General features: G+C 42.0%; 3 protein-coding genes across 9 annotated transcripts; 1 reads left to right on the plus strand and 2 right to left on the minus strand.

Annotated features, from left to right (window-relative positions):
* Window positions 1–255: 255 nt before the first annotated feature.
* Window positions 256–6,369, minus strand: pld6 (phospholipase D family, member 6). 6 transcript variants are annotated; one of them, XM_035406523.1, is made up of 4 exons: window positions 6,052–6,369; window positions 4,299–4,498; window positions 3,664–3,899; window positions 256–874 (listed from the first exon to the last, which is right to left on the minus strand). In XM_035406523.1, exons 1-4 carry the CDS (start codon window positions 6,106–6,108, stop codon window positions 594–596), a joined length of 774 nt encoding a protein of 257 aa, XP_035262414.1. In that variant the 5' UTR covers window positions 6,109–6,369; the 3' UTR covers window positions 256–593. The 6 variants fall into 6 exon arrangements, with proteins under 6 accessions (XP_035262414.1, XP_035262415.1, XP_035262417.1 ...); XM_035406524.1 differs by having other exon boundaries at window positions 5,964–6,365; XM_035406526.1 differs by lacking the exon at window positions 6,052–6,369 and adding an exon at window positions 5,867–5,953.
* A 248-nt stretch (window positions 6,370–6,617) lies between these two features.
* elof1 (ELF1 homolog, elongation factor 1) lies at window positions 6,618–9,555 on the plus strand. The gene is made up of 4 exons (XM_035406533.1): window positions 6,618–6,767; window positions 7,358–7,476; window positions 7,604–7,674; window positions 8,325–9,555. The coding sequence occupies exons 2-4, from the start codon at window positions 7,361–7,363 to the stop codon at window positions 8,387–8,389; spliced, it is 252 nt and encodes an 83-aa protein (XP_035262424.1). The 5' UTR covers window positions 6,618–6,767; window positions 7,358–7,360; the 3' UTR covers window positions 8,390–9,555.
* A 1,015-nt stretch (window positions 9,556–10,570) lies between these two features.
* Window positions 10,571–22,225, minus strand: LOC118221453 (calponin-1-like). 2 transcript variants are annotated; one of them, XM_035406535.1, is made up of 8 exons: window positions 22,166–22,225; window positions 17,795–17,916; window positions 16,903–16,969; window positions 15,417–15,554; window positions 14,371–14,487; window positions 13,944–14,090; window positions 12,312–12,559; window positions 10,571–11,783 (listed from the first exon to the last, which is right to left on the minus strand). In XM_035406535.1, the coding sequence occupies exons 1-7, from the start codon at window positions 22,223–22,225 to the stop codon at window positions 12,317–12,319; spliced, it is 894 nt and encodes a 297-aa protein (XP_035262426.1). In that variant the 3' UTR covers window positions 10,571–11,783; window positions 12,312–12,316. The 2 variants fall into 2 exon arrangements, with proteins under 2 accessions (XP_035262426.1, XP_035262425.1); XM_035406534.1 differs by having other exon boundaries at window positions 10,571–12,559.
* Window positions 22,226–23,372: the final 1,147 nt, after the last annotated feature.

Consider the following 23,372-nt stretch of genomic DNA (forward strand, 5'->3'; position numbering starts at 1 on the left):
GATCCTGCTGTATTGATTATGCTATTAAGATTGTGTGTCTGTCAGGCAAATCTCATATTTATAAGTCTACAGTGACTCATTGTAAACTTAAATTATTTTGTGTTGAACTAAAATCATTTGGTTGTTCCCTCAGCAAAATTAAAAACAAGAAACCAATTAAAACATACCAAGTACTGGAAAACATTCTAAACACAATTATGAGCAGAGAATCTTTATAGTGAATTATATCCCTGGTAAAATGATGTATCCTCTGGGTAACTGTTTTATTATTTTATTTGTTAATGTCATATCATCCTACATTAATGTATTTGTCTGTGTTAAATTGGTTTTCCTTTATATTAATGGCTACAATTTTATGTCCTGTATTAATCCTTATTATTGCAAAACTGATATTTGTTATACATATTTGTATTGATTGTCTTTAATAAAAAAAGGCATGCACAGGGATATTTCACAGACTGCATAATAGGGGACTGCATCATAAGTTTAGTGTAGTGGCCTCTTGCTGCGGGAGGACCAAACTACAGGGTATAAAATCCAATAGATTACATCACCATAGCTGTATGACACGCAGCATGAGAGCATACGGATGATTAAACAGAGGGAGCGGTCTCTCTGGGGAGCGCCAGTGTGTCAGAGGGTGGAGTGGCCCTGGGGTAGTGTCGGGCCGGGTCATTGGCGTCCCACAGCTGCTGGAACTCCCCGATGAAAGGAAGAACCAGGTCCGGCTCCTCGGTCACCAGGATGTTCTCCTTGTTGCTCTGGATGGCCGTCAGCGTCCAGTTGAGCGAGCCTGTGATCAGACGCCGCCCGTCTACCACCGCAAACTTGTGGTGCATGTGGACCGCCCCCATCTCGTGCCTCACACAGATCCCTGGGACAGCCAAGGAGACACAATGTGGGTGTGGTCAGCCCCCAGCAACCACATGGGAACAGAAAACAGTGGTAGACACAGCCATAGAATTTATGTTCTTAAAGATTAGGACGGGACTGTGTGTACGCAATTGGGCAGCGACATTGTGGCTAGATGCAGCTATGGAGGAGGGGGAGGGAAGGTACTGCAGAGGTACAAAAACAAAAGCATAAATAAGGCTGGTGGATTTTTATCATTAAATACACTTGTCCCTGTAATAGTTTCAGCTGAGTTGTGTTCAATACACAGAGACAGTTAAGACTTGTTTATCTGAACTTCAATTAGGCTTAAGAGTAAATGAAGCATTATTTGAAGTGCTCGGTAAAGGGCTGATTACCATGCTCCCAGAGATCCATTATTATTATTTCATATTCAGAATTCAAATTAGCACAAATGGGTATCATCCCAAATTGACCAACTAATAATTTAAAATTAAATGTGTTCACCTCAACTTGTCAAGAGACGACACCCAAAAATTTTTTGTCAAATACCACCAGCCTCAAAAAAAACAGAAAGACACACATCAGTTATTAAGGTATTTTTATGTTATAAATCTGGCAGGCATACAGTTATTTATAAATGTGGTAAATCTCTTCCTTTCTTACTCTCACGCCACCTCTTCCTGCTCCTCAGGATCCAACCTTTCTCTCTTTCAGAGCGCTCTTCTCCTCCATCTATCTTGCCCTCCCCCCATCTGTCACTTCTCAGCCCCCACCCACCCACCCACAGATTAAATTACTGCCTTGTATGCCGTCCAGCTGCCCATTAGTGCTGATGATGTAACTTTGATTAGGAAGCGAGCAGTGGCGAGACAAACTCATTCAGCATCTCTCCTTTCCCCTCCTCCTGCGCTCGTTCACACAACTGATTTTTCCTCTCCGCTTCCCACACGTTCTTTTTAATCCCAGAAAAGGTGAACACGCACTTTTCTAGAATAGTGCCCAAACCTTTTTTTTTTTAGCCATACTGGTTTATGCCAGCAGGCCATTATGCCGAGACCATAAATCTTGCTCTGGAAATATAATCCATATAATCTATCATTCACCGGAGATCACATGTTTTGACTGCCTCCATCTCCTGCAGACTAGTGTGTGATCTTACTTGAAGGGCCTTCTAAAACACTTCAATAGAGACAATCCAGTGGTATACAGTAGAGACAATCATAAGGGGGGTAGGTCAAAAGACATCTCCAGAGTGGAGAGAGCGTAGCTCACAAAACAGAGAAGAAAGTGATGCATGCATTTATCAATACGCAGAGCTTTATATTGATTTTCTGAACTTCTAAGGCTAACTGATAGGGGACATGCTTAGTGCAAAAACCCAGTGTCTGCCAACTGCCCCGCCCATCCAGCGTGTAACTGCAGCAGGGGATGCGACATTTGCTGCGTCTGTTTTTCATGTCTGTAAAAAACCTAACGCTCTGAGAAGGGCCTCACAAAAGAATCCCCCTTCAAAATACTTTGGCTGTTTGCTTCCTACAAAAAGTGGCTTTACTCCAGTTGTCTAGCAAATGGTGTGGTACCACTGTCACAGCACCAGGCAAGGCTAACTGCTTAGAATAATTATGGGACACATTAACTAGAAACCAATATCTTGGGTCATTGACTGTTTTAAATGGAATTACCCTTCACACTTGCACAATCACTGCTTAGCCATATACTAAGAAGCTCCAAAAATACTATACCCAACTCTATAAGTGGCTCCAAGAAAGGCAGACACATAGGTGCGGCTTTCCCTGATATGTGAAAGTGGTTATAGAGACACCACCGTACCTGTACCGTACCTGTACGTCCCCCTGAAGGCTTGCACACGCATTACGATTTTAGCCCTGATTCAGCTCTTTCAATATCTGAAGAACCTTTTGAATGCTGTACGGTGTGAGGCTTTACAAGCTACGTGGGACCTTCTGCAGCCATGGAAAAAGATCTGTTCATCAGTGCAATGCACAAACAAGAATAAGCTGTTTTCCCATAGCTGCTTCCTGAAGGGAAACACAGCCAGAAGCAATGGGACTGCACGCGAAGCTACACGGCAGCTAGCTAATGCTAACACACGCTGGAGAGGCATGGGAAGACGGGGGCACTGTGCTGATAGCGTGAGGGTTTAGCTACTGTAACGTGTCCACAGGCAGCCACCACGAAAATCATAAACAGAATAAATGCTGTCGGTGCCTCGGTAGAAAGCCGGGGTCACCGTTTCATAACCTTCTAATGGAATCAGCACTGACCTGCAGGTGGTGCCAAATGGTCCGGAAATCACTTCCTACTGAGGTGGCAACACACACACACTGCATGCAGCTACTAAAGCCGGTGCGATGCGTCAGCCCTGACTCCACAGACTTTTGAGTAGCTCATTCAAAAGGAATCTGACAAGCCTAGCATTAGGGCTGAAACCTTTTTCTCCTGAGTTAACAGAGTGCACCTGGACTGAGAAACTGACACCGAGTGATTTACCTTCCCAATGCAAAAGAAAATAGTATGCTGACGTATACCTTAAGTTTACTATTTTCTACTTCAGAATACTTGAAGTATAATTGACGTTTATATCAAGCATGCTTAATATACTACTTTTTCCAGCATTACGACTTCAACTGCGTAGCTCGCCATTTAGCTGTGAATGATTAACCTGTTTCAGTGACTGTGAGATATGCTGCTCCTTGGCACAGCGGCTGTGGGGAGAAGGGAGAGCGGCTGTGGGGAGAAGGAAGGAACGGCGGCGGCAACGGAGGGGGCGGCGGCGACGGAGAGCACCTGCACTGCGGAGGGCGCCGATCTGCGAGCCGGTGATGCGCATGTAGTCTCTGTCGGTGAGCACGCGCACGGCCACGCCCCGGCCCTGCAGCAGCAGCACGGCGCGGCCCAGCTCCTGGCTGGAGAAGGCGAACACGCACAGGTCCAGCGATGCCGCGGCCGACAGGAGGTGCCGCAGGAGCCGCGTGAAGGAGGTCTCCAGGCCGTGCGGCAGCGGGCAGGGGCAGGGGCAGGGGCTGCCAAACAGACAAGCACTTAGCCCAACCCGGGACAGGGAAGGCGACATCACCACTGAACAGGTGGACGATGGCGTTCGATTCAGTTCGAAAGAACTTTATCAAATCGCCTCAGGGCAATTTAAACAGGGCAATGGGTGTAACTGAGCACGTGCGGATACATAATAATTACAGACATACACATGCCCATCAGCACCAATCCCTCCACAACAATTAACCCATGCATGGAAAGCTGCTCAAACAAAGAACGCACGAGAGGAGAGCCCGGCAGAAATAAAATGACAAAAAAAAAACATCAACTGAACTGGTGTCTGACTTAAGAAATTGCTAAATTAACAGAAGTTCACAAAATAGCTTTAAAAAAAAAAGAAAAAAAGAATTTTAAGTATTACGGATTACCTGGCGATTCTGGGATCAGGTGTGTAGAGGTGCTCCACGCAGGTGATGGCGGTGGGGAAGAACAGCACCTCCTTCAGCGGACCCTGGTGGCCGCGTCGCCACCACCGCAGACGGCGGCGCAGCCAGTCCAGCCACTCCACGCTGAGCGTGAGGGCCAGGGCGCCAAGGCCGACCACCTTCACCGTGCGCCGCAGCGACATCTGCCAGGGCGACAACGCGCCAGAAACCACAGAGGAAGAGAGCGAGGCTCGAGAGGAGAGCCAGTAAAGTTGAGCCAGACGATACAGAAAAACGGGAAACAATACATTTTGGGAGGGGGTGCTGTTTAAAAAGCCCTGGTCTCTCAAATATAGTGTATATCTGAGGGAAATGCAAATTAAAATGTGTGTTTTACATGCTTTTACAAGCTTTAGGTTCAATTGTTTGTTGCATACCCTGGCAAAAGTGAGGAATTCACTGAGATTTTAAATTGCTGAACATTGCATGACATCCTTACAGCTCCCTATAATGTTCAGTAATAGTGGTAATACTTGTAATGAGATGCAGTCATAACAATTGTATTATTCATGTCAACAATGTGGTTTCATACAGACAAAATGTAAAATGAATATGTCGATGCTGCCATGCTTTTTCTTTTGAAATTAACAGTGTACCCTTCCTTCCAAATCCAGTGACTCACAGCGGCAAATTATCTTTTGATTAATGGTACATTTTAGCTTTCAGTTAACTACACAAGCCTTGGCAATATGCAGATATAATGGATTTCCCAGTCCATTTATCTAACCTTGCTCTTCTAATTAACATCCAAAAATGCACCTGTTCCAGAATAGGCACAAATTAATCAAATTAATCTAACCATTTTAATAATGCTTAATTACAGAACGGTAACCAATTTATTTAGTTTCAACCTAACGTACCTGAACGACGACTTTTCACAAATGAAAACAGGGTGACACTTTCCTGTGTACGAGTTTATATTTAACAGAACAATTTAAAAAATCCATAGGTGAGTGAATTGCTGATTTCCAGCTTTTCTAAAGGGTCTGGTTGGGATGGCTATATCATTTTTTTTAAAGGCTAGCTGCCAATGAAAATTATAAATAGCAGGTAACTAGCTAACGTAGAGACTCGCTGGTTAGCTATAAGCCTAGCTACGCTCCTTTAAAGCAGTCTACATGGACCTTAAACTAAGGCCTTTGCCCAATCAATCGGACCTGGCGTGTAAATATCGTTATTCAGTTGTGAATGGCTGCAAGTAAGCTTGCAAGTAACATATCTAACTATTTATAGTGGCAGCTCAGCTAATTTTTTAGATTTAGATTAATTTATTTGCCCTCATCAAATTACAAAATAGGATTTAGGTAGCACAAGCTAGGTTAATAGACTAATTTTATAGGAGCCCAATTATGATCTGAACTTTCTAGTTTGAAAATTATAGTTCCGCTCTGGAACTTTAGCTAACTCATTGAAATCGTTCTCAATCGTGGTCGACCCTTAACTTGCTGTTAAGGCCTGTTCGTGGACGGACAACACCATTGTGTGCTCTGACATTTTCTTCATGGACTCACAGTACTTTATGTTTTTCCTAGATGTCCTTAAAACTCTGTAATTAAAAATAAAAAAGTCATCTGCGTGCGCTATACTAATTAACATAAAATGTTTTACTTGCGCAGAGCCAACCCGTTGTCGAACTAAACAATTATTCCAGCGCCGAATCTAGGGTCGCCCGCGTGCCACGCTCGATAGCGTCTGCCTTTAGCTTCCAGTAGGTGGCTGTAGATGTGCCGGTCATTGTGGAGGCCTGAATCATTCGTACGTCGACATATGTTTGTCCACATATAACTAAAACATGACCAGAAGGTGTCTTCTTGTGGAATAAATGCCAAATTGAATGTCATTCATTTGACTTACGGACAGAATTTATATGACACGAGTCTTTTACAAGGAAAATAAGTAAAACGCTGAATCAAAACAAACTCCGTACAGTTACAACAACGTTAAGCATTGTTTTTCAATGTTGTGATGTAGTTAAGATAAAAGACAAATTGCATTACAAGGCAAGTCTGACTGGAAAAACCTTTATTTTGAAAACATCCTTGTCAGTGTCACTCATTTTCCTGAGTCAGTTCGGGTTGGGATCTGGTTGGGATCTATGGGATCCACATAAATCTGTGCTGGGTTCGAGGAAATTCTAGCCGTTTCGCTCATTACTATATACACCACACGAAGTCATTAAATATCACCCGACCAAACATTACATTATGAAACGACCAATTCTTCGAGAAATTTGAGCAGAATATTATACAATTGAAATACGCCTTACAGTGAGAGACATGAGTTCAACCAATGGAATACGTAGAAGTGTAACCTTGTGCCCAATGAAATGAAAGAATTCTCCAAAACTTCCGGTTATGAATTTCCTGTTTGAAACAACAGTTTACTGAGTGCGTGCATTGACCGAACGAGAAGGTAAACTAAATTTTGCTAATAGTTCCTTCAACGTTAAATTATGCATGGTGGAATTTTAGTAGAACATTTCCAAAGGTTGCATGATTGCCGTAACCAGATGTAAGAATGTATGCTATTTCTTCACCTCGAGCCCTTGAAGTGTCTACCTAGCTAACTTTTAGCTAGCTTTTTGTAGGCCCTAGCTGGCTAATGCTGTTTGTTGCCCAACTGTGAGTTAGTATCCAGCTTTATTATAACTAAAGATTAACTAAGATACTCTGATTCTTTGTGCAGTCCAAAATGGCTTTTTCGAGTTTGCTATGTACAGTGGCTTGTATATTTCATTAACCTTAGATATATATGATAACTAATCGGAATACGTAATACTGCATTAGAATAACGTTATATACGAATATCTAAACCAGCTTCAGTGACTTCAAGCTGTGATCACTCACACGTTTGACAAGTTAATAACAATAGAATCCCAAGTTAGGTGAGCACTGCAGATAGCCAGCTAATTGTCAATATTAAAAACGAGGTGTGATTACAATCTAACACGATTTTAGATCTAACTCAATCTAATATTATTTTATTTTTTAAACAATCGGAAGAATATGGGTCGACGTAAGTCAAAACGGAAGCCACCTCCTAAGAAGAAGCTGACGGGAAATCTGGACACCCAGTTCACCTGTCCATTTTGCAACCACGAGAAGTCATGTGACGTCAAAATGTAATGTTAAGGACATCTTCGCTCGCTCGCTGCAAATGTTAATTTTCTCGTGCCACTGTGCTGAGCTTTCCATGTGTTCTTGGGCTCTGTTATGTTAATTGTTTGACGTATTTATTTCTTCCCACAGGGAACGCAGTAGAAATACAGGAATAATATCCTGTACAGTTTGCTTGGAAGAATTCCAGACCCCTATTACCTGTATCCTTCTGTACAGTCAATGCAAACATTAATCTGCAGTATTGTTTGCAATGACTTGAAAATATTACTGGGTGTGGAAACAGATTGTGTACTGGTGAGAATGCCATGTTGATGATACCATGGTTAAGATAGTAGGTAGGCCTAAGTGATGGGTTGATGCTGTTTTACTGATATGCTGTTCTCCAGAATGACTTGCAATGTAAACTCCAGCATACAGATCTTTCTGAGAACACTGAAAGTGGTTCTCTGAAATTCATGTTGTAGATGAGGTGTACCATTCATCTGATAGGAGCTTATTATTAATTTTTGATCAAATACACATTCTAAATCCTAAAATCCAGGAATAATGTTAATGTGCCCTCTCAACAATTCACGAAGTGGTTTGGCCCTTATAAAGCAGCTTTATAAACTGTTGCACCCAAACAGCCGTTCCTTTGGGCTTCTCTTGTCATAGAGATATTCTTTTCGGCTTTTCAAAACAATAAATAAACGTGTGTTGTTGAAATGACAATTTCATTCATTGTTACATATGTATCAGCCATTGTGTGCCTGTCACTAACATGCCCAGGAATTAAATAGTGAAAAATTCCTTAGCATATATATTTTTCATCCTGAATTGCCAATTTAATTTCCTTAATGAACCTTTCAAGATCTTTCAGAACCTGTGGACGTTTATAGTGATTGGATAGACGCTTGTGAGGCTGCCAATCAGTAGCATTCCCAGTCATTCCAATGAATGTCAAAAAAAGGAAATTAGTTAGAGTAGTTTGAACCACTGTCTGTGTTAGTCCATATTTATTTCTAGTCTTAAATTCAGCTACAGTAAACCTTAAGGAGGCATCTGGAGTCATTTGTTGAATATGTTGTTCTTTACACATAGAAAAGTAGTGTTGTTTCGTGTGTCAGATTTATTCCATTGACTCTGAATGGGCACGCCTCCTGAAGGTGACTCACTTATAGCCTAGTTCTCCAAAGCGCTGTCTTATGGGAATCAGTCTCTTCGTATTATCTAGGGAAATGGTTGTCTGTGCAGCCCATCTGGCTTCAAAGAGTAACCTATCTGAATCAATGCATGGGCAATGAAGGTATCTGTTCATTAATATAGGCTAAATTTCGAATCCCCGATTTGGCAGAATTGCGTCTACAAAACAACCACCCATTTTTTTTTAATGAACCAGTGCTAATTCAGATGCCGTGCTTTGTGTAGAACTGACCTCTGGATGATGTTGATGCCTCCTGCTGAATCTCTTTATGGGTGAACGCATAGTCACCCATAGCAGCCTTGAACAGGCTAAATATAGAAGTTTGCAGCCCACCATGTTATGTTTGGTTGATTTTATTTGATTCCTTTTTTGAAAGTTAGCACCATCAAGGTTAGCTCGTGCAAAGAAACCATGGGCTAATCGTAGTACTTATATTATCAAATGATGAATAAATTGCAATATCAGAGAATTTGTAATTGATTCCAAATCCTGCCTGTTATTAATTTCTTTCTTTTTTTGCCTTGGTAAAAAATAGATTTCCTCCTGAATCAACATAGGAAGTCCTTGTCAGATGTACAATTTTGGACTTCTTCGTGAAATACAGTATATTATTGTTATTTTGTAATAGCCTGATCCCTTCACTTGAGTCCGCATATTCAAATGTTTTGTACTGAATCACACCATTTTATGAATTTCATAAAGTAACTAAAATCTCTTGGTTTGGTATCTGTAAAAAAATGAATTCTTTTCTGCATGTTGTAATTTAACTAAAAAGTAAAATGAGGGTTGACACAACCTGGTGCCATTATGAAAATGATCAGTATTTGTCCCTATTGATCCTGTGTTTTGGTTTTTCTTTTGATCATTGAATTAATAAATTGATTTCACAAAGGCAAAACCTTGATTCCTTCCAAAATTTCTAGAGTTTGATTCAGTTGTAAGGGTAGTAAATGCTTAGGCAGACATGCATTCATTTCTTTATATTTTGTTCACTGTTTTAGTGTAACATAATTACATAATGAGTTTGTGAGTGAATGGTGTGTGCGCCCTGCAATAGATTGACAACCTGTCCAGGTTGTCTTCCTGCCTCTCACCCAATGCACATTGGGATAGGCTCCAGCACACCCTGCAACCCTGACCAGGATAAGCGGGTATAGATAATGGATGGATGGATGTAATTACATTACACGGGGGCGAACCATCCTTTTTAACAATGTTTTCAGTTAATACTATGTCATTTAAGAATCAAATGATTGATAATCAAACCAGCAAAACTAATTTAGTCAAACATTTATGCACCCTATGTTAAATCCAAGGGGGGGGGGGGGTCACGATTAATATAACAAATTCAAATTTAGCTGAAGTGAATCTGTACTTGCTCTTTCACTTGGTCACTGCTTTCCAGCATTTCATTGCAGTCAGAAGGTGTTAACCACACCTTTATTCTTAATATGTGGTATGGGGCCCAGGCAAGTTTATACTATAGGAGCAGAAAATGAACTGCAGTCAGCATTTGCTATCATAGTGTCAGAGAAGAAGTCGGAGGTCCTTGTGAGCCCAACTGAGAACTGGAACCCGACCACTGGCAGTTGAAGTGGAGAGGTTCAGTAATGCTGAGGAGGGAAGGGGCCTGGGGGCCACAGAAAATGAATTCCATTTTATGTTTTATTGCACTTTACACGATGACAGGGATGACAGACAGGAAGCCTAAATTATTTCGATTAGCAAATGGGAGAACGCTGAATGGCTTTTCAGAAAGTGAAAGAGATTTTATTCACAAAGTTTGGTACTGAAGGCAAAACGTGAATTGATAACTGATGTTTGTCTTATTTACACTGGTGTGAAAAAGTATTGGCCCTATTACTGCATATAGTATCTAATATTAGACAAAGGGAACCTGAGGAAACACTGAACACATTTTGAAAATAATTTCATTTATTTAATGAAAAAGTTATCAAACCCATATCACCCAAGTGAATAAGTAATATAAATACTTTTTCACAGCACTAGGTTTTCTAGGGATTTTTCAAACAGTATAACTAAGCTACAGCCTAATATGTGACATGTACACATTGAATGTTTCACCAAGTGTGTTGTAGACCCTCTCAGTAGGGTGAATGACACTTAATTAAAATACTAATCAATCAGTAAATCATGCATTTTTGTCTCAAAAGAAATGTGTAAATTTTATTTCACAGTCACATTAAGCATTATGTATAAACAGTATTAATTTGAATAAACACTGGATACAATGCTTTTTTCAGTCAGTCTGTCAGTAGGAAATCATTTATTTCATAATCAGAATTCAAATGCTTTTTAAACCATGTCCCTTTTTAATGTATTGTAGGGTATTCTGTACAAATAACAGTTTGTATACCGCACATCCAGCATTTATTTCTGCAGTCTGACGGGTCATGAAAGGGCAGTGAAATTTATATTGGGGGGCCCAGGATCATAATGTTTAGGAATGCCATTTCAGACGGCGTTCATCAGCATGAATGAGTTAATTATGCTTATGTTTCATAGCACCAACAGTGTATCTACAACTGAGTAACACTGCAAAACACCAGATGGGAGATTATGCTCGAGCAGGACAAAGCACAGCCTATATTCTAGGCCCCATGCTCAAAAAAACTGTGGAAAATCATTATAATTCGGAGAATCACTTTTTTTTTTGTCATCAAGGTGGTGTGATGTTACTGGTCATCAGTTTGACCAGTTCGACAGCAGAAATGTATAAAAAATAATTTGTCAAGCACTGCACTGGTGGGAAAATCTGTCTTATCTCTGATTGCTCTGTGAGCCAGAGATCACAAAAACAACTAAGAATCAGGAATGTTAGTCTGAAACAACAGGATATACTTGCAGCTGACCTTCCATCTTCCGGGCCAGAAGACTGTGTCTGATGGTCGGTGTCCAATGGGAACGTGGAGTTTGGCAGGTACACTGCTATCAGTGTTCGGAAGGCCACACTGAAAGCCTCTCATATTCATTGTCTGTGAACCCGTTCCCAGCTCTTCATTGCTACAAATGTCAGCATTAAGAGGGACGTTTATGAGGGCAAAATAGTTTTTCTATGGCTGAATTCACGTAGAATGTGGGTCTTTTATGTTTTCTGACTTACCCCTAGAATGGAAAAGGTATCTTAGACACCCTCAATAAAAAACTTGACTATCAATAATAAATATGACTAAACAGGGCAATAAGAACAAATTTAGTCTGAGTTTAAAATTACAGTTAAAACTCCAGAGAACTGCGTTACAACTAGATCACCTGTGCCGTTTCTCACAGATGTATTTCTAGTCTTAAATTCAGTATGGCGTCAATTTTGTGCCTACGTTTGGCACAAAATTGACGCCATAGACGCGGACTATCTGTTCTAATTGTCAAAAACAAAATGACAAAAAAAACAGACTGACACTGCAGTGACCTGTTTTGGGGGCTCAAGCATCTGCAAAATATAGAGTAGAAAAGCCGCCCCCCCCTCCATGAAAAAGCAGTGACTTTAAGTTGCTTGGAAGTGCAGAGGGGTTTTATGGAAATGGGGGGGGGGGGGTTTGGGAGTACTTGGTTGATCTTCGGAAATGCGCCCCAGCCAGCAAGGCCCAGGGGCGAGACTGGGGGGCGGAGACAGCGGTCTAGGGGGCGCTCCACCTTCGCTAGTCGGGGTAGTACTTGTAGCCGTCGTAGTCGTACTCCTCGCCATTGTTGACGTGGCTGTCGGAGGCGGCGCAGTACTTGCTGTCGTAGACCTGGCGCGGGAGGCCGTACACCGTCATGCCCTTCTGGGACGCCACCTTGTTGGTGCCCATCTGCAGCGAGACGGTGGACGTGTCGCACGCCTCCAAGTCCACCTTCTTGTCGAAGATCTGTCTCTTGGTGCCGGGTGCCGTCATTCCGGACTGGAGAGATGGTGACACACACACACACACACACACACACACACACACACACACACACACACACACACACACACACACACACACATACACATACACATACACATACACACACACACACACACACACGCGCACACACACACACACACGTGCGCACACACACACATACAAATCCACACATTAGGACAAAGAAAACATCCACACACAAACCCACAGACACAAACACACACAAAGAAAACATCCAAACACAGACAGACATACAGACACACACACACACACACACACACACAGACAAAAACATCCATGAGCCTCTTTTATATTTCTTTAACCACTGAAGTTAATTCGATTTTTTTTTTTCAGATGGAAAGCAAATCCAGAAAAGACTAAATCACAGTTAAACTGCAATTGCAGTCGAGTAAATTATTTACATAGGGTAGTAAAAGCACACAACACTATACTCTATACGCCATATCTCTACCAGCAATTTGTCCTGGACACAATAATTACAGTGCTGGTTGTGTGGTTCACTTCCCAGCGGGATACTGCTCTTGTAACAGTAATAACGACTGACACTGAATTGTGCTTTAGCAGCAACTTTCACGGACCTCATATCATTTTTCTTCACAATAGAAATGATACCCTTCGGCCATTTTGAACCGAAAAGCCGAACACGCATTAGTTGAGGTGTACCCCGGAGTAAAATAGCCGTGATGGTCCAGTATTAATGCGGCTGAAAGCTCTGGCTAAAGGCCTGACATTTGTTTCCACCCAGCAGAATATAAAGCACCGTTTCCACAGCCACATAGTAAAAGCAATTAGGGAAGCCCTGGAACAATATTGATCGCTTAGCTTCTTTTTTACGTTTTTTTTTAGGTTTATAAGTGTTCCACAGCTGAATGCGAGATATCTGAATAGGACACAGCCAATTATACTGCAATAAGCAAATGACAGAGAAGAGAAATACTTATACTCTACTCTAAATCTGCTTCCTGTATGCTATTCTGAACTATACCATTTGGTTTTCTGTTATTCTTGTTAGCTTTCACCTCAGCTGTAACCTGCTTAACCCACTTTATTTTATGTCTGCTACTGTACACCCGGTGGTCAGTAGCAGGGTTCCTTTCAAGATTTCTTCCTATTGGGGGGGGGGGGGGGGGCATGGGGGGTGGTTCTCGCCACCATTTGAGGGTTTTCTCTCCACTGGGTTTTTTTTAACCTAATGTACTTGTTATTTGGGGGTTTGGGCCTGGGGTTTGCTCTGTTCGCTCTTTTTTGCTCTGCCTCTTGCCTTGCTACTCTGTGAAGTGTCTCGTGTGACAGTTCTCTGTAAAAAGCACTATACAGATAAAATTGAATTGAATTGAACTGAATTGAACAGTTTCCCCACCTGGTTGGCCCCTTTATTGGTTCCCATCTGTAGGCTGATGGTGGACTGGTCCAGCGGCTTCTCCATGCTCGTCTTGGGATCGTAAAGGTGGCGGCGTGTCCCGTATGATGTCATTCCTTTCTGACTCGCAAACTTGTTGGTGCCCATCTGGATCGAGAAAAGTAAGAAGATACTCAAATTATCCACAGAGTCATTTATGCTAATTACAATTATCATTGGGCCATTTAATGGCTCAGTATGTATTGATGTAGTGGAGGCCTTATGCGCCGCTTGGTGCGATGAGGCCTAAGTAAGTAAGTAAGTAATGTGTTGGTGGCTAATGATCAATACTGACACTGCCACAAAAACAAACGTTTGTAGGGTAATTTAAGCTGGTCTATTTTTGCTGGGGGGGGGCTAACAGATCGGGACGAGCTGCCCGTCTGACCTGCAGGCCGATGATGTTGCGCCCCTCCTTCAGCTTCTCGACGTTGAAGCGCCGATGCTGTTTCTCGGCATACTTCACGCCGGTGTCATGCTTAGTGTGGAAACCTTTGGTCTTTGCCTGGAATGAGAGAGAGAGAGAGAGAGAGAGAGAGTGATAGAAGGAGAGAGACATAGAGAGATAGAGAGAGAGAGCGAGTGAGAAAGAGAGTGGGAGAGAGAGAGAAACAGAGAGAGAGTGATAGAAGGAGAGAGAGACATAGAGAGAGATATATATAGAGAGAGAGAGAGAGCGAGAGAGAGAAACAGAGAGAGAGTGATAGAAGGAGAGACACAGAGAGAGAGAGAGAGAGAGAGAGAGATAGAGATATATATATATATATATAGAGAGAGAGAGGGCAAGAGAGAGAGAGAGAGAAACAGAGAGAGAGTGATAGAAGGAGAGAGACAGAGAGAGAGATAGAGAGAGAGAGAGAGAGAGAGCGCGAGAGAGAAAGAGAGCGGGAGAGAGACAGAGAGAGAATATGAGGGCACTGGTTCTACGCAGAGCTGTTTGGTCATTTTTGGGAAAGGTTCCCTCAACCTGCGTGCGAGACCGGGAAGAATGTAAGAGTCTGGGCCCATTTGTGTTTTTACGTGAGAGTGTGTGAGTACGTGTGATTTCTGAGATTGAAAACCACCTTTACTGTCACAATTCCACCACATACAGAAGTGACGATCGAAATATAATCACCAGATCATCTGGCAAGGTGAAAATAATGTCAAAATACGACACGACTGCAAACACTAAAACAAGAGAAAGACAGAGCAATGGTGTAACTGCGCACTGATAGATAAAGACATAAATATACAATTGACATTAAATATATACACCCACATAAAAGTATCCATGCATCACAGCAGTAATGGCATCTCGTTATATCATCCATGTATATTGAAATGGTGTATTTCCCAATAGTATGGCTATAATACAATGCATGATGATAGCTATACTATTGGCTATCATCATGCCGATAGTGTGGTGTTCTTACAGACGTGTGCTGTACCTACCACTCCTGCCAAAGCAATCAGCGTGCTCTGCACCTGGGTGTGGTTGACGTTCTCAAACAGGTCGTTGGCTTCAAACAGGTCGTGTGGCTTCAGTCCAAAGTCTGTTATGGCTCTGACAAAGTTTCCTATATTTTCCAGCTGAATGGTAAATGAGATTGGAGAACGACACCGAAATAATGATGAACAATTCAATAACAACATGAACCAAATAAGTAAGTTAATAAAATGATTTTATGTCTATGTATTCATGAAACAGTCACCTTTAGTGACTTTAGTATTATTTCCACACTTAAACAGACTACGGGTTGCTCTTAGCGCTGCCATATCTGCATTGTGTCTGTTCCTGCTGCACAGCCCTGTGCCTCCATGAAGCTGGTGTTCTCTCCAGCTCTCATGGAACTCAAGTATTAATTATAAATCAGTATTGATTGTGTAACGACTGAACCTTGATCTGTCTCTGAGCTTTGTGGTCGATTCTCTAACCATGTTAAACGCACCCTTTGTAAGTTGGCTTTGGCTTTGGGCATTATTATTATTATTGCATTTTCTTTGTCTGTTATTTATACTTTACTTTCATTGGGCTAATAAATTTGAAGCCGTGCATTTGTCCCCAGAAGTCTCAGAGGGCCGGCGCTGCCAAGTTCCCTCCAAACAGGGGCAAGATGCAAATATCAACTCCATTAACAGCCCAGCAGAGACACGGAATGCAAACACATTATTTTAAATCAGCGCACATTTCATTCCAGACTGCAGAGAAAGTCAGATACATGCTATTTGGCACGGAGGCTATATACACACAGCTGTGTGCGTGTGTGTGTGTGTGTGTGTGTGTGTGTGCGTGCATGCGTGTGTGTGTGTGTGTGTCTGTGTGTGTGTGTGCGTGTGTGCGTGTGCGTGTGTGTGTGTGTGTGTCTGTATGCGTGTGCACGTATGTTTGTGTGTTTATGTATATATTTTCCATGACAAACAGCATTGTCTGTGTGTGCGTGTGTTTGTGTCTGTGCGTGTGTGTGTGTGTCTGTGTGCATGTGCATGTGCGCGTGTGTGTGTTTGTGTGTTCACACATATATCTTCCATGACAAACAGCATTGTCTGTGTGTGTGTGTGCGTGTGTCTGTGCGTGTGCGCGTATGTGTTTGTGTGTTTACGCTTATATCTTCCATGACAAACAGCATTGTCTGTGCGTGTGTGTGTGTGCGTGTGCTCGTGTGTTTGTGTGTTTATGCATATATCTTCCATGACAAACAGCATTGTCTGTGTGTGTGTGTGTGTGCGTGCGTGTGCCTGTGTGTATGTGTGTGTGTCTGTATGCGTGTGCGTGTGTGTTTGTGTGTTTACACATATATCTTCCATGACAAACAGCGTAAGTGTGGCTATGTACTGCTGCAGGGAACCCCCTCTTGCTGCCTCGCACATGTATTCAGCCTCACTAATCCCTCCGTAGAATCGAGCCACGTATTTCACCTGCCCTGTTGGGTCAAATTACCTGGTGCCAGTTCTGTGTGGAGTTGTTTATCTTTTTCACGGACCCCGGCTGCAGTGTGTTGATCAGCCTAGACAGCAGGCAAGAAAACAGCGCAGGCACAAGAGCCGTCATTAGCCAGCGAGGAGCTTGTTTTCGGGCAGTTTAGACGCTTCTGTTTTGGGAAACAACAACATATTGGTCTGGTCCGCAGGCATAACTGGCTTTCATTGCAGCCTTTTGTGAGAAAATGTGTTTTTGAATGGACAGCCAGGTAATCTACACAGACTGTAATCATTCCCTTCCTTCTTATTAAAGTCAATATTTCAGTTCACCTCTCTACTGCGGTACACTTCTGCTGTTATTGGGTTTTACTTTTTTAAGTAAATGGTATATGCATATAATACACAAGGAAAATAAATACAATGATATTAAGCCCATAGTATTTATTCATCCATCCATCCATCCTGCTTATTTTATTACAAGACTTTAAAAAATTTTTTTTAAAATTAAATAATTAATTGAATAATAGGGGCTTAATATTATTGTATCACTGCACTATGATCTAGTTTAGGCCTTGTGCTCACCATGTTGCTTGTGTAAGCGACACAGTGATTTAGATTTGAACCAGTCGGAGGTGTGTCTGTGGAGGTGTGGACTGCCAGTCAGAGGTGAACTTGAAATGAAAATCCATAGAATGGACACAATGTGTCAGATCCCCAGCTCCTGTGTTTATAAATGACAAAATGTCTCTCCCTCCTCTGTCCATTTGCAAGAACATCTTATAGCTTAGTTAACATTCTAAAAGCAAGGAAAAGTCATTACACAAGGGTTTTAAATACATAAAACACATATATGTAAAATGTAAAGTGAAAGCTGGGAGAGCAGTATCAGTGTCAGCTCCCCTCTCACTCACTCGCAAAGGATGACCCCATCCTTCAGGTCCTCCATGAAATTGTCTCCAATCCTGCGTCCTGTCACTTCCTGCATCCACAGGCGAAGCTCCTCCTCTTTGTGAGGGTCATACTTCTGAGCCAACTGGAGGCAGAGAACAGCGGTCACTGGTTAAAGTCAGCAAGTTACAAAAAACGAGTGTGGAGTTATTTCACCACATTTGTGTTACAGTTGCCAGTGGCGCCCTCTACTGGACACCAATGTATGCTGCATACCTCTGCTACATTAAAATTTAGATATTGAACCGCCTTGCTACAATTACCGTTACTGGACTTCTCCCTCCATACTTGAAGCAATCCCATGGGCACCCCTGGCAGTTCCTGTGTGTATGATGAGTGTGGTACTGTTTATCTTTCAATTGACTACATCCTTTCAATGTTCACTGTCTTCCATTCTGAAAACATTTCAACGAATAAACTAAACATTTAGGTTACCAACTAACCTACAGTACTGGTTATGATTACTGCGATTCCTGTGCCATAGGCCAGGATATGTGTTATATAAGTGAACATTCAATGAATAAGGACTCAACTGCTTATATTCATCCCATCTGGAATCCATTCCTAAAACACCAGAATCTCTGCAAAACATGATCCAATCTCTTTCTCCTCTCTTTCTCTCTACTTCCATTCCTATTCTGCATGCCAGTGTGCACTGCCTTATCAGTTTATTTGCAAGGCCAGGCTAAAAGTACGAGAGAGAAGAAATTAAATGAAACAGACGAAGTGAAATTCCTGCATGGAATCACAGTGATTCTACATTTCCTTGTATTTCCTTGTTGGCACGTTCGACAGCCCCATTTTTAAAATTCCGGGACAGCTGCCTACTTCTCCACCCTCCCCGGTCCCTTCGCCTTTTAAGAATTATTTCTCTGCTAAACAGAGCGAAGGAGAGGGAGAGCCAACACAAACAGGTATTTCAAAGCGCTCGGCTTGCGTTGCTTCCAGTCCAACACACCAAACTAGGAAGAAACAGCTCTCTCCCTCTTTTCCTCTGTGGGCCTTCCGGATCTTTCCCTTTTACAGTTGGCTGAACACTCACACAACCATGCAAACCATGTGTACGTCAGACCAAGGGGCCATCAGGACACAGGATTCTCCGGTTGTTTTTGTTTAATAGTTCACCTTGCAGTTTTTTGTTTCAGTCAGAATATTTCCACGAGAGCAATGATCTTGTCTGAATTCAAAGTAGACTGCGTCATTCTTAAAATCCGGACTGAATCCTGTTGAAAAGGTGATGAAAACTGGCAGCGTAAAAGGAAATCTCAGCAGTAAAAAAGTATACCACCTTAAGCCAGACGCATAGTTCTGAGAGATCAGACAGAGGATACTGAAGAAAAGAGAAAAAGACCAGCAGTGATCCGTTTAGCTCCTCCGTGTCCATATATTATTTTTTTTTGCAAAACTATACAGCGTGAACTCCAAGCAAACACTATTCTGCTTCCGCAGCCAAATTAAATTCTCTAAATTCTGCCCAGCCTACTTGAGACTGTTAACTGCAGGTCATCCTATAAAGTCCCTGGACAGTGAAGGATCGCTCCATAAAAGGAGGTCACGGGAGCAGAAGCACCTGGCTGCCCGTGTGAAGCATCACTCGCTGGGCATCTTATCTGGCCCCCCCCCCTCAGTCTCCACCAGACACACACCGCCAGAACACCGTCCGTCTGCAGCAGACAGTCTCGAAAATCCACCCACAGTAAATCTAAAATGTGATCCTTCTACTAGTGCTCAACGTCAAGGAGTAGGGACTAATTTTGCAGCTCAAAAATAAACGATGAACATTATATTTTTATCAGTACTCCAGCACATTGGATTTGAAATAAAAAAAAAATGAATATGAGGTTAAAGTGCAGGCAATCAGCTTTAATTTGAGAGTATCTGTGTACGAATGACAAGAATTTTTTTATAAACAGTCCCCCCATTTTAAAAGACCAAAAGTAATTGAACAAATTAACATAAATAAAGTCAGCATGTTTAGTATTTGGTTGCAGACACTTTGCATCCCATGACTGCCTGAAGTCTGCAACACACAGACATCACCAGATGCTGGGTATCTTTCCTGGTGATGCTCTGCCAGGCCTGTACTGCAGCCATCTTCAGTTCCTGTTTTTTTTTTTTCAGGGGCATTTTGGCTTCAGGTTTGTCTTCAGCAAGTGAAATGCATGTTCATTTGGATTCATGTTCACTTGGCCAGTCAAGAACATTCCACGTTTTGGCGCTGAAAAACTCCATGGTTGCTTCAGCAGTATATTTGGGCTAATTGTACAGCCGCAAGGTGGGGATGCGCAAGCCAGTGCATTCCTAGTGCCGGTCCCTAGCCCGGATAAATGGAGAGGGTTGTGTCAGGAAGGGCATCCGGCGTAAAAACATATGCCAAATCAAATATGCGGATCTGATCCTCTGTGGCGACCCCTAACGGGAACAGCTGAAAGAAGAAGAAGAAGAAGAAGAAGAAGAAGTACAGCTGCAAGGTGCCCCACCGTCCAGTGACTTTTGAGGCATTTGGTTAGATCCGAGCAAACAGCAGGTTTCAGCATACGTCAGAATTCATCCCGCTGCTGCTGTCAGCAGTTACATCATCAATAAAGACAAGTGAGCCTGTTCCAGTGGCAGCCACGCGTGCCCAAGCCATAGCACTACCTCCACCATGTTTCACAGAGGCAGCATGCTTTGGATCATGAACAGCAGGTTATTTGCTATTGCTGAGCTTCATCGGCGCATTCTTGCGTCTTAAAAAATGTACCGAACTGTTGATTTGACATACCCACTGTTTTGGCTATGACTCTGATTCAGATTTTCAGCCTCAAGATAGCCTGCTTTACTGCCATTGACAATTCTTTGGTTTTCAAGGTTGAGAGAGAGAGATCAGCAACAAATGCAAATGCCGCAACCAGAATCAACTGTTTAGCTTTTGTTAGTTTACCTGTGCATGAACTAATGATACAAGGACACTAGCATTTACAGACTGCGCTGTGTACGTAGAGACATCCAATAGCGAGCAGCCTTTCTACAATGACAAGCAGTACAATGCGGATCTGTTATGAAATGCAGGTGTATTGGTTCACTTTGGCATACACTGTTTTAAATGACCAGAGGAATACTGTAGGTCCCTCTGCCTGGTGTTTGATGACAGCTGTTTCAAAGGGCTGCTGTCTCTGTTCTGCTGCTGCTGTCTGGTAGATGTGATAGCTCTAAATATTTACTTTACACAGTGCTTAAAGGGCTCTAGTGCTTTTACGTGTGTGGGTCCTGAGGACAAAACCCAGCTTTGCAAAAACTCAAAATGAAACAATACTTCAGGCCAGACAAGGAGTTACAATAATGTTATGAAAGGACCATAACAGCCTTTATCCTACTCTGCATTTTGGAATCAGTACGTCACACACAATCAGTGCTATATGTGTGAATTTGTTATGTGTTAATTTAAAAACGTAAGGAAGAAATGGGTGCTAATTTAACATAAATCTTAATAGCTTGACAGATCTATGAAGAAACGGGAGACAGACTGTCTGTTCAATGTCTATTGCTCCCTTCCAGTGCCCAAACAATTGCCACCAATATAGCATCATTACTGAGATGATATGAAAGCTATATTTTAAAACCATTCATGCCTTTCATACTAACCAGTCTTAATAAGGTATTTGGAAGAAAGATAACACTGATAATCATATCACACATTAACAGGAATGTTTGAATTCTATGGTGTAAGACGCATTCAGCAGTGGTATGTATGTGCAAAGACAAATGGAAACTGTTTCAGTTGTAAAACTGATATAATAATCAGAATCAGTGCCTCTTGCAAGATGCACATCAATTGTAGTTATATGAGAGCAAGTTCATCTCCTGTCCTCCTCACAGCATTGAGGCGCATATTATTGTTGTGTGTGTGCCATCTACAGTACGATTCCCATCATTACCCAGTCACTCACGTGCAACGGTAGCATAAACACTACATTAAAAACTACATTATGGATATATAATATATATGTTAAAAACGTTGGCTTAAATATATATTTTTAAGTCACATATTTTGTGTCAGAGTTAGTTGCACGTGCTACGTAGTTCGTTCAGAACGTACATCACAAACTGTAGTAATATTATCGTTAATACTTCAAGCAAAAAGCATAGGAACAGAAGACGGACGCCATTTGTGTCATCTTGTTTTGTGGGAACAAAAACAAAATTGTTTCAATCGCCACGCACCTTTTATAATGTAACAAATCACAGAGATGGTTACTTTGAACAGAGAGAGATGACGTACTTTGACTTCAACGAAGCAATGGGTATGATGAAAAAATGCATTTCTGTTTTAATCGCAGTAGCACCCAGCCTACCTTACTCTTGACTTCAGCTGACAGTCCGAATGTTGGTCCTTTGCTGAAATGTGTTGTCATTGTGTCCTTTGTAATTTCGTCACCGATTTTAGTAATTGAAGCAAATTAGTAATTAATTGAAGAGGATGAAAACAGTCTGAAATAAATCGTTTAAAAAGAAAAATGAGTTGAAAGCTAGTTTTTATGTGCAGTAGGGGGAAATTAAATGATGATAACCTATATATTTTCTGCTTCTACCTCTGTTGTTATTTCTTTGCTCCCCTACGCACACGCTGGACCACTTCACAGAACTTTACTCAATCTTTTTTAAACTCTTCCCATCTGTGCCTGCGTAAAGCAGACCGTGATTGGCTAGGGCCACTGTCCAATCACGACGATGCCTCTTCGTCTCAGTGATGTCACCGAGATGGCATTAGGCTCGAGTCGTGTAAGTTTTTCCACCTTTAGGTGAAGGTGCCTAGGTTCAAAGCACTAAACTAGGAATGTACATAAACAAAACAACTTAAGAAAAGCAGTTATATAGTACTTTTATCACAACAATTTGCTTCGTGTGGTGTTTCTCTAATTTATGTGCGATGTGAGTAAAAACCAGCACAAATGGAATGCGAAGATGTTATTTAAATTTGGGCTGTTTTACTTTTATCTCAAGCAGTAAAGTGTCATTTTATAATCTACAAAGCTCATCACACATTGCTCTTTTCAAAGCCACTGAAAAGAGCAATGTGTGATTATGATGTATAATTATTTGGGTTTTTAGTCTAGCACTTTAAGTAGGCCTACGGTTTGTATTTAATATGTGCAATTTGTTCAAAAGCATATCTGTAAGTTATTTATTTTTTCATGAAAATCACTTAAAATTAGCGATTTTGTAACTGCATCTGCAGTCTCATTTCCTCCGACAAACGGCGCCATCGTAGGGACCTTCCTGCTGAGAGAGACATTGGTGGAAATCCATTCCCACATGCTCCTATTCTGCGGTGATGAGTCAGGTTTGGGGGGGGGCGGAGCCTCACCTGCTAATACCAGCAGTATGGTGGTTGTCCCCCTTTACCCCTGTGTATCGCTGCGGTGTGTGGAAGGGACGGGGGATGGAATGAGCCGGCAGAGGCCGCAGAACCTTTTACGACCGCCCCGCAGCCCACCTCCCTCGGGTGGATGAGTCACTCTGTGCGTCCCTGTCTGAGATGTACTTGGCAGCACTGTTTAT

This window comes from Anguilla anguilla, chromosome 2, assembly GCF_013347855.1.
Source record: "Anguilla anguilla isolate fAngAng1 chromosome 2, fAngAng1.pri, whole genome shotgun sequence".
Lineage (NCBI taxonomy): Eukaryota > Metazoa > Chordata > Actinopteri > Anguilliformes > Anguillidae > Anguilla > Anguilla anguilla.

Coding starts and splice junctions, on each gene's coding strand:
- LOC118221453 (XM_035406535.1), bottom strand. CDS start 22,225: ATGACAACACATTTCAGCAAAGGACCAACATTCGGACTGTCAGCTGAA. Junction 17,917..22,165: donor CAGCTGAAGTCAAGAGTAAG/GTAGGCTGGGTG, acceptor CTCTGCCTCCAG/TTGGCTCAGAAGTATGACCC. Junction 12,560..13,943: donor CCAATAAAGGGGCCAACCAG/GTGGGGAAACTG, acceptor CCATCTCTCCAG/TCCGGAATGACGGCACCCGG.
- pld6 (XM_035406523.1), bottom strand. CDS start 6,108: ATGATTCAGGCCTCCACAATGACCGGCACATCTACAGCCACCTACTGG. Junction 3,900..4,298: donor CCTGATCCCAGAATCGCCAG/GTAATCCGTAAT, acceptor TCTGTTTGGCAG/CCCCTGCCCCTGCCCCTGCC. Junction 875..3,663: donor CGGCGCCCTCCGCAGTGCAG/GTGCTCTCCGTC, acceptor TGGCTGTCCCAG/GGATCTGTGTGAGGCACGAG.
- elof1 (XM_035406533.1), top strand. CDS start 7,361: ATGGGTCGACGTAAGTCAAAACGGAAGCCACCTCCTAAGAAGAAGCTG. Junction 7,477..7,603: donor AAGTCATGTGACGTCAAAAT/GTAATGTTAAGG, acceptor TTCTTCCCACAG/GGAACGCAGTAGAAATACAG. Junction 7,675..8,324: donor ATTCCAGACCCCTATTACCT/GTATCCTTCTGT, acceptor GAACCTTTCAAG/ATCTTTCAGAACCTGTGGAC.